The sequence below is a fragment of the Acinonyx jubatus genome, chromosome D1 (genome assembly GCF_027475565.1).
Source record: "Acinonyx jubatus isolate Ajub_Pintada_27869175 chromosome D1, VMU_Ajub_asm_v1.0, whole genome shotgun sequence".
Taxonomy (NCBI): Eukaryota; Metazoa; Chordata; class Mammalia; order Carnivora; family Felidae; genus Acinonyx; species Acinonyx jubatus.
Window position 1 is genome coordinate 40,389,158 of NC_069390.1, and position 10,879 is coordinate 40,400,036.

General features: G+C 39.0%; 1 protein-coding gene and 1 pseudogene across 2 annotated transcripts in view; both read right to left on the bottom strand.

Moving 5' to 3' along the window:
* The window catches only part of LOC106987491 (L-lactate dehydrogenase C chain), a 40,924-nt gene extending 33,550 nt beyond the window's left edge, over window positions 1-7,374 (bottom strand). The window contains exons 1-2 of one of the 2 annotated variants that reach the window (XM_015085780.3): window positions 7,219-7,374; window positions 6,835-6,969 (exon numbers count right to left, since the gene is read on the bottom strand). In XM_015085780.3, coding sequence (XP_014941266.1) covers window positions 6,835-6,960 — 126 coding nt within the window. In that variant the 5' untranslated portion in view covers window positions 6,961-6,969; window positions 7,219-7,374. Of the gene's footprint in view, window positions 1-6,834; window positions 6,970-7,053 lie in introns of both variants that reach the window. The other variant, XM_015085781.3, reaches the window with a different exon arrangement.
* Window positions 1,581-3,878, bottom strand: LOC106987489 (twinfilin-1-like; annotated as a pseudogene).
* Window positions 7,375-10,879: the final 3,505 nt, after the last annotated feature.

Here is a 10,879-nt window from a genome sequence, read left to right on the forward strand (position 1 = left end):
AAAAATTTTATTGCAATATAAAATGCACTTATAAAATGTCCATAGAAGGCATGTAATTCTTTACTGCTATATAAATTTACTGGGAATATCTTATTCATCTTTGATTGTTATGATGTCACCTAAAACCTACTGTAAACACTGAGTTATACTCTATAACAAATGCATCACTGATTTTCAGCAATCTTGGTTTAATAATAAAGACTATATAATCACATCTATATTCTGAAATGTCCATTTACTTTCATGTAGTGTAAAATATAGACTATAATTGCACATGAATGGTACAAAAAGACATTCACTACCAAATTATTTTATCCCTTCATGACAGGTTTAACATTCTTTCTGATTGAAAATACAGCTTCAGCTATGTTCTGAAACACAGCTCTAGGATTCTCAATGCAGTAATTTGTGTATATGTGTGTCTATGTGGGCACCCATGAAACAAGTTAAAGTTTATCTTTAGAAAACAAGTGCAACATTACTGCCAGTTATTTTGCATGTTTAAATATTACAGTCTGATTATCTGTAAACAAACAAAACCCCAAACACTCTTAACTCTAGAAAAAAATCCTGTCAACCTATAATTATTCTAATATGCTTTACTTGAACACACATGGAATTTTTGAAACGTGCATATAGTACCTTAGATAATAAGGCATAAAAAGGCGTTTCATATTTATACTATGAAATGTCCATTTCTAATATGTTTTATGCAGCATAAAGTTTAAATGAAGAAATTCTAAATCCTGGATCCCCATAGTTCATTTTTATTTTTTTTTATTTTTTTTTAACGTTTATTTATTTTTGAGACAGAGAGAAACAGAGCATGAACGGGGGAGGGTCAGAGAGAGGGAGACACAGAATCCGAAACAGGCTCCAGGCTCTGAGCCGTCAGCCCAGAGCCCGACGCGGGGCTCGAACTCACGGACCGCAAGATCGTGACCTGAGCTGAAGTCGGACGCTCAACTGACTGAGCCACCCAGGGCCCCCCCCCCCCCATAGTTCATTTTTAAAAACTCCTCCAAATTACGGCTCTTGCAGCAGGTTATCAGATTTAACATGGCGTAGTATTCTAACTCCTTCTGTTTCAAGTATCAAAAAAAAAAAAAAAAGGCTCAAAATTTCTAAATTTCTGTAGGTTGTAGCTGAAATGCAAAGCTTTAAAAAGAGTTAAATGTGTTTTGAAGTAAGATATAAATTGAAATAATATTCTTAAGTGTTTAATTTGTGTTAGGCTGTTAAGTACTAAGACTTTCCAACAATTTTATTAAATCTGAGTATGCTTAAAAGTAATAAAGAACACAATTTGCCTATAAATATGTGGTTCTGGAGAAAAATCAATCGATGTTTAAAACTCTTTCAACATTGTTGACTTTAGTTTTGTTTAAGGATATTAATTTAACATTCAATCTGAACATAAATATTTGGCCTCACACTACTTATAAGGAAATGACTTACTTTTGAAAAGGAAATTTTGCAAAGCATTAGAGAGAGAATTTATTAAAGCTGTTCAAATATGTCTTTCAACGTCATCAGAAATCCTGCAGTATAGAAAATATCTGGTACCTTTAAGGTTTCAGAGTGAACTGATCTTCTGAAATTTTAATGCCACTTTAAAAACCAAAAAAGTCAAATGGAAAAGACTGCTGCCATGAAACACTGTTTCTACAAGTTGCAGACATGACCCCACAGGCTGAGTTAAGCATTGCTTCTCAGAGTCAGCAACTTTCCACCTTTACCCAGGCACACTAAATTCTCAGCTTAGAAAATAATCTAACGTGGTCCTTAACATATTCATAAGTAGTATGAATATTTTAAGGTCTTTCTTCCTTAAGGAAAAAATTTGATGTCTCACTACGTGGAGCAGTAAGGAGGGTATCTTACTTTGAGACATTAGACTTTCTGGACTTGGCCCAAGTGTATAAAGTTTTAAGAATTATGTGAAAGTATGGAATCATTATTAATCTGTGAAAACAGTGTGACAAAAGTAAACATCACTATGTCGAACCCTCTTCTACCTTGAACTCAAAAATAGAAATCATGAGTCTTCTATAGCCTTCATTTTAAAAACACACAGAAGTGAAAAGCGTTATTTTTCAAAAAGTACATTTTTTTCCCTACTATGTGTCAACATGGAGTGATTTCAGTTCTCCTGTACTAAAAACTGGACTTAAACAAAAACTAGTACTGCGATGCTTAATATAATGATTTTAATCAGCAGTGGCTTCACTTTCAGCTGGCCCCCTAATAAGTCTTCGAATTCCTTTTTCCTGCAGGACCTTTGGGTTTTGCAAAACTTTGCTTATGCGCATGCTGCTTTGGGTGTACTTCTTCATAAAGGAAGTCTGCTGTCAACTCATCCCCATCGTCTATCTTGATCTTTCTAATGACATCCATTTGTAATTGTCTTTCTACAATTTCTAGCAGAGGGCTCTTGCGGCTAGAATACAGCATCCATTCTCTTAAACTGCATGTGTATTCAGGCATTGGGTAAATAAAAACTAGGGACTCCAAACAGTCTCCTTCATGGGAATGTTTATACAGAAAGAAATGGTAACGTGCTGAATCCTTGGGAAACTTCTCTGGCAAATCTTTTAGTGCTGTATTTGTTGTACTGGCCAAAATTATAATTTTATTTTTTATATCTATTTCTAATTGCACATAGTTGAGCTGTTACTTAATTTTTCCAAAGCCTGGAAAGCTTGAGAAATAGGAAATGCTACTCCTTGTAGTGTTTGATGCTTATGTCCACACCCACGTCCGTTTGTACCTCATTCATTTTAATTTGTCATAATTCTTTCTCAGCTGCAGTCCATGGGGCAGGAGATGATGTGATGATGATTGTGAGAGCATGTACTTTTTATATCCATGTAATGATACATCTTCCTTTACTGTTCCAAATACTTGATCTTTAATGTAGCCATCTCCAGACTCCTTTTCAGAGTTGCTGTTGTTGCTGCATACAGCATTTTTTGACAAACATGAGAATGATCTGGAGATCAAGGAATGAATATCCATAATTCTGAGAATCCAACCTGAATAATATATAGCACGGTTGTTTGTCCGCCAAAGGGGTAAAACAAAGGTATCATGATCCTTATCCCAGGAATCTGAAGGCTGACTATATGAGCCAATCACAAGTTTCTCATTTTCAACAGATATTTTTAGAAGTCTGTGTTTTCCATTTCTTGCTCTTGCAAAGAGATCTTTAACATCTTCACTTGCTTGGGTGCCGGTCTGATGGGACATGGCCGGGCCGTGGGCTCCCGGCTCCGGATCTAGTGCAGAGAGCCAAGACAATACTCTTTTCAAGGAAATCTTCCCAGCTCCATTTGTCTGGACTGTCAAAGGCAGAACTCAAATAATCGCAAAAGTTTTTGTTGTTTAAGAATTAACTATGAGTCATTTCTTAAACAGAATTCCAAACAGAGAGTCTGGGTTTGTTTAGCCTGTTACAATCTTTTCAGAATAGTTATTTGGGGGCGCCTGGGTGGCTCAGTCAGTAAAGCATCCGGTTTCAGCTCGGTTTATGATCTCTCAGTCCATGGGTTCAGGGGCCCTGTAAGGGCTCTGTGCGGACAGCTCAGACAGGGCCTGGAGCCTGCTTTGGATTCTGTCTCCCTCTCTCTGCCCCTCGTCCATTCTTACTCTGTCTCTCTCAAAAATAAGTAAACATTAAAAAACAAAACAAAACAAAACAAGAATAGTTATGAGCATCCCAGGATCTTTTCTCCAGGGAGTTCTAAAATAACTATAGTAAGGTAAGAGAATGGTAAGGTAAAAGTAAGAGAATAAAAAATATATATATATATCAATCTAAGGAAAAGTGCTTTGGCCACTTTATTCTGTACAGGACAAGGAAGTAGGCTGTACTGCTATGCTTTAAAGTCCACCTGTCAATAGGGGTGCCTGGGTGGCTCAGTCGGTTAAGCATCCAACTTTACCTCAGGTCATGATCTCGAGGTTCCTGGGTTCGAGCCCCACATCGAGCTCTGTGCTGACAGCTCAGAGCCTAGAGCCTGCTTCGGATTCTGTGTCTCCCTCTCTCTCTGCCCCTCCGCCACTCATGCTCTGTCTCTCTCTGTCTCTCAAAAATAAATATTGAAAAAAAAAATTTTTTTTAATTAAAAATAAATAAATAAGGTTCACATTTCAATGATATATGCAGGTGTCATGGTACTCATTACAGCCCATATGTCCCTTGAAGTCAATAAACTATGTAAATATTTATTTTTTAATATCCTTCATCACTTTCCATTTATCCCACAATGTGCATCAATGTGACCTGGGTATTTCCAGTGTACTGTGGATTCTAGTAGGAAATAAATGGGCTCCAACAACTGACCTTCTCTCACAATTGGAGTTCTGAAATTCCATGATGCCTTGGAGGAGGCTTTATATGATTCATTGTACTAAGCACTTAATAAATTCTTTTTTTTTAAGATTCTATTTTTAAATAATCTCCACACCCAACATGGGGCTCTAACTTACAACTCCAAGATAAGGAGTTGCGTACTCCACTGACTGAAACAGCCAGGCACCCCATTCAATAAATTCTTTATATCTGCAAACTCACACCCTTCAGTTTTATAATTATCTCTTGAATAATTTTCTTCCCTCTCTTTCTTTTCACTTCCTAGAAACGTCCATGAGTGACTGGACTTCCTGATCAGTCCTCTAATTTCATCTCTTTTCTGTATTCCATTGTTGACATTCTTCTTTCCAGCAGCCCAGTAGAAGTAAGGGGGATTCTTGCCTCACTGTCCAATATACAGATTTTTACCTGATCCTACTGCTTTGTATAAGATGCCTGTCTTTACTGTCTTTGATGTCTTAAGTGTAGAACATGCCTGATTCAATTACTCCAAAGAATGTACTCCTCCCCCTTGCCTGCTGGGATGTGAGAGGCAGTTACTTGGTTGATAAAGGTACAGAAGAGAATCTGGTGGTTTTCCTTCTCATCATATAAATTTTTAACCAATTCTCCCATGTTTTTCCCATCCCTCACCTCCACCTTGTGAGACAACGTACTTCCGATTCCTAAGCCTTTCTTGGGGTTCTGGAATTTAACTGGCTTGGCTTTTTGTCATCTCGCTCTGCCGGTTTAAAAAAAAAGTCTATATAATATCATAAAGCTTTTAAGAACACAGGATCTGTGTCCAGATTGCCAAGGTTTGAATTCTAACTCCTTCACCTACTAGCCACTTGGCCATGGGCAAGTTACTTAATATCTATATTTCAGTATTTTTGTTTATAAATGGAGATAACAGTACATACCTCCCAAGGTTGTTATAAAGATGAAATAATATCTTTAAAACATTTAGAGAAACAAAAGACTTGTACACTGAAAACTACAAAACATTGCTGAAACAAATTAAAGAAGACACAAATAAATGGAAAGACACTGCATGATCACGGGTTGAAAGACCTAATATTGTTAAGATGTCAACATACCCAAAGTAATCTACAGATTTAGTGCAAACCCCTATGAAATCCCAATGGCATTTTTAAAAGAAATAGAAAAAACTCCATGCTAAAATTAATATAAAATCTTAAAGGGCTCTAAATGACTAAAACAATCTTGAAAAAGAATAAATCTGGAGGTCTCATGCTTCAAAACCTATTGCAAAGCTATAGTCATCAAAATAGTGTGGCACTGGCATAAAGAAATATAGACCAATGGAATAGAGAACCCAGAAATAAACTCTCACAGGGGTGCTTGGGTGGCTCAGTTGGTTAAATGCCCAACTCTTGATCTTGCTCAGGTCATGATCTCATGGTTTTTGAGATCACGCCCCACTTTGGGATCTGCACTGACAGCACAGAGCCTGCTTGGGATTCTCTCTTTCTCTGCCCCTCCCCTGCTGGCATGCATGCTCTCTCTCTCTCTCTCTCTCAAAATAAATAAACTTAAAAACAAAGAAATAAACTCTCATATATATGGTCAAATGATTTTTGACAGTGTGAGAAAGGAGAGTCTTTTCCATACTGGAATAATTGGATATTTACATGCAAAAGTATGAAGTTGGACCTATGCCTTACACCATATACATAATTAAAATGGATCCAAGATATAAATGTAAGACCTAAAACTGTAAAACTCTGAGGAGAAAACAAAAGTGAAAAGATTCATGACATTGGATTTGGCAATGATTTTTGGATATGACCCCAAGAGCTCCTGCAACAAAAGTAAAAATAGATAAATTGAACCACATTAAAATTTAAAAATGTGCATCAAAGAACACTATCAACAGAGTGAAAAAACCATGGAATGGAAAAAAAAACACTGGAAAATAATATAATTGATAAGAGATTAATACCTAGAATAGAAAAAGAACTCCTACAAGTCAACAACAAATACCCTGATTTAAAACGGGCAAAGAATTTGACTAAATACTTCTCCAAAGAAGATATACAAATTGCCAACAGCCACATGAAAAGATGCTGTGTAAACAGAAAGGAAAATTAAAGGAATTCCATTGTTATTTTATCAAATTGGAACTTGGATAATGAGCATGTAATAGTTACAATTTTAAAAAACTTTTTTAAATATAAGCTTCTGGGAAATACGATTTTCACCCATTACTCTTCCAGGAAGGCAAGGTATGGAATCATTTAAACAGAATATTAACGAAATAATGCAATCAATGTGTCTCCTATGAATAAATTTAAGTGGTCTAGCAATGCCTGGCTAGACCATGTACTTTATCACATGGTAAACTCCAGGTAAATGTTTCTTAAATTATGTCAAAATCAGGTAAGTGAATATATATTTGCTATCAAAAGATTAGCCCTACAACCCTGAACTCATCAACACCTACAAGACTTACTTACCTTCAATAAGATACAAATAGCACAGGCCATGCCTACAGCACCAGTTCCGACAATGGTGATCTTACTCTGGGAGATCTTCTCTTCCCCAATTAGATTCTCAATAAGCTTCTCCTTGACAGTTGACATGTTGAGAACCTGATAGGGATAATGAAATTTCAGTGGAATCAAACTCCCTAAATTGATCACTGTCATAACTACACTGAAGACCTAAGGACCTACCTTTTGGGTTTGCAGAAAGTTGGAACCAAGGGTGGGGGGTCAAGGGGTGTGGAGAGGTAAAGCCAGGACCAGTCTACCTATCAGTAGCAGGGGGTGGGAAACCAATAAGCTTTTATTTCTCCTTGCCCTCGAGCCACCATTTTCACCCCAGTACTAGACACTCACAAATGCTTTGCCTGGCACAACTTAGCCAGAAAGCACAACACACCGCCTTTAAGGAAGACTAAAAAAAACAAAAAAAAGTAACATCAGAAGAAAAGCATCAAGGACAGCTGAAGTGCGGAGCCCTGTAACGGTTACTCTCTGGACGGCCAACGCACGCACGAACGCCCCCACGCACGATTCCCTTTCGTCAGCACGCAAGCTCCGCCCCCCGCTGGCCCAGGGGTAGGCACCTAGCCAGGCTGTTAACTATCCTCCCAGCCTGTGGGGAGAGGGAGGGGGACTTTTCCAGGTGCCTGGGGTTGAGCCCTCTTCCCTGTGAAGAATTCTAGGCGTTCTTTAAGGTGTGAAAGGGAGGGATATTGGGGTATCGTTTCATTTCCCTCAGCCAGCCTAGGCCTGGGAGTGAGTTTAGCGTCGAGTTTTTGGAGACTTCAGGCCCCACTGGGAAAAAGCCCTCTTGGGAGCACCTCATTTTCTTACGTTGGTGCCATCTTAAGACCGCGTCCTGATGACATAGCTTCCAAACTGCTTCCAGATAACTTGCCTCTTTCTGAGAGGGCATGCTGAAAGGACCTGAGCCCCCAAAGACTAAGAATTTAAGGCTGGGCTTGGGAATGACCAACCTGAATTTGACGAGTATTTTTTGATGTGCTTTATCACGCCCTTGTGCATACATTTATTTGCAGGAATTCAAAACATTATTATTGAGCTCCGAAACTTCAGGACAGAGGGCTGAAATAAAGTTTGAATTAAAGTAATAATGAGGGGCACCTGGGTGGTTAAATCAGTGGAGCATCTGACTCTTGATTTCAGCTCAGGTCGTGATCTCACTGTTGGTGGGTTTGAGCCACAAGTCAGGCTCCACGAGCCTGCTTGGATTCTCTAATTCTCTCTCTCTCTCTCTCCCTCTCTCTCTCTCTCTCTCTCTCTCTCTCTCTCTCTCAGAATAAGTAATACATGTATACATACATACATAAAGTAATAATGGAAAGGAAAAGCCATGTGTAATTTTCTAAGGGTGTTCTTAATTTATACCATGAATTTATAACTCACAGAAGGGGAACCAACCTCCTTGGTCATCTTCTGTTGAGTATTTGCATTTGAAATCCTTTTCCATTTTCTGTTTCAAAGCCTATGGTTTGTTTTTAATGTACTTCAGACATTAAGCAGGGCAATGAATCGCCCTGCTTAAAACTCTTCCATGGCTTTCCATTACATTTAAAATAACCAATTTTTACCATAACCTAAAAGACATTCAAGATTTGCCTCCTTAAAAAAAAAAAAAAGATTTGGCCTCCTAGCTCTCCAACTTCATCTCAAGACATTCTCTCCTCACTCCCCACCAGCTTTTGGACTGCTTTTTCTTGGCTCAGGACTTTTTGCTGTTCCCTATATTTAGAAAGTTGTTGGGGCGCCTGGGTGGCCCCGTTGGTTAAGCGTCCGACTTCAGCTCAGGTCAGGATCTCACGGTTCGTGAGTTCGAGCCCCAAATCGGGCTGTGTGCTGACAGCTCAGAGCCTGGAGCCTGCTTCAGATTCTGTGTCCCTCTCTCTCTCTCTGCCCCTCCCCTGCTTGCATGCTCTCTCTCTCTCTCTCTCTCTCAAAAATAAACATTAAGAAAAAGTTAAAAAAAAGAAAAAAGTGCTTCCCTCGCCCTTCTCAAAGTTGATTTCTCGTTTTCGGTTTGGAACATAAATGGCACTTCCTCTAGCTTTCCTTGACCAATGTGTGACCAAGGACCACCTCCTCACATCTCTCCTGTTTCTCTCATGGCACTTTTCACAAACTACCAGCTCCAAGAAACAGGTTCCCTGTAGTAGACAGGAACAGTACTACCTGTACTACCACTTGCTTGGATGCGTTCTTGCACAGCAACTCCCCACGCTTGCACCTCATTTACCAGGAGGTTAAGAGGGAGACACTGCTGGCGTGGATGATCATCTGGTGGCAGAAGGAGGTAGTGACCAAACTCCTGATCTGGATGAAGAAAAAGGCTCTTCATTCATACCTACCCAAAGTGCAGGGCTGGCCCTTGAGGTCCCCTGCCTGAGTGGGCTCTCTGGGTGGCTACAGTCCAAACTAACTTAGCCATTTTGCTTGATTGTACAGCTTGATTGTGCGGCAATGAAAATACAGGAGGGGCAAGATCTGTACATTCCAACATCTGCCCTAGTATAAATGTGGTAAAGAATTCTGAAAGAGCATGGCTTTGAAGTCCTGATACTTCGGCAACATGGGCTTCAGTGAAAAACATATGTGCATTTTTCTGTCTATATACATATATATGAACGTTATTTATGTAGACATGATATACATTATTATATATGTATAATAAGGAAGGAAGGAAGACTATGTTCTGAACATCCCATTTGCTTCTCCACTAACTGGTATCTTCTGTAAAATGGAACTAAGGCATATTTAATCCACTTCCCCAAGGTTATTAAGACTAAAATGAGATATTACATTTAAATTTTAAGTCTATTTATTTTTGAGAGAGAGAGAGAGAGAGAGAGAATGAGCTGGGGAGGGGCAGAGATGAGGGAGACAGAGAATCTGAAGCAGGCTTCAGGCTCTGAGCTATCAGCACAGAGCCCAACGCGGGGCTTGAACCCACAAACTGTGAGGTCATGACGGAGTCGTAGTTGGATCCTCAACCAAGTCACCCAGGCACCCTGAGACCATATTACATTTAAAAGAATCAAGACTTTGCGGAATTGGTCCATTCCTTGCCTGGAACAGGAAGATACAAGGTAATCCTGAAACACTTTTTGTGCCACAAAGGGAGGAAGCTTTAGAAGATTAAATCTAAAAATTCATGGAAGATTAGGTTAATATATCTTTAAGCATTGACTTTTCAGTCATGTTGGCATTGACTAATTTAGTCTATCAGATATGAAATTAATAAATGTAAATAAATTTTTTTAGACTAAAGTTGCCCCAAAGTTTACAAGAGGCTATAGGCATAAGTACAGGTTTGTTTTTGTAGTAATTAAAAAGTTCTAAGATTAGGTAGTGGTGGAGATTGTACAACTATGTGAATTCACAGAATTATACACTCTTAAAAAAAAATTTTTTTTTATAATGTTTATTTACTTTTGAGAGAGAGAGAGAGAGAGAGCACAAGCGGGGGAGGAGCACAGAGAGAGGGAGACACAGAATCTGAAGCAGGCTCCAGGCTGTCAGCATAGAGCCCAATGTAGGGCTCTTGAGATCATAACCTGAGCCAAAGTCGGACGCTTAACGGACTGAACCACCCAGGCACCCCTGCACCCTTTCAAAAGGTGAATTTTAGGGGCGCCTGGGTGCCTCAGTCAATTGTGTGTCCGACTTTGGCTCAGGTCACAATCTCATAGTTCATGAGTTAGAGCCCCGCGTCAGGCTCTGTGCTGACAGCTCAGACCCTGGAGCCTGCTTCGGATTCTGCGTCTCCTGCTCTCTGTCCCTCCCCTACTCGTGCTCTGGCTCTCAGAAATAAACATTAAAAAAAATTTTTTTTTAATGTAAATTTTATGATGTGTAAATTGTAGCTTGTCTATTTTTTTTAAAGCCTGTGTAAAAAGCAAATCATATTATAGTACTTGTTAAGACTACATAGTTCATTCTTTTCCTTTTACGTTTGACACACTGGAAAAAAAAAGCATAATTCTTTCTCTTCACTAGC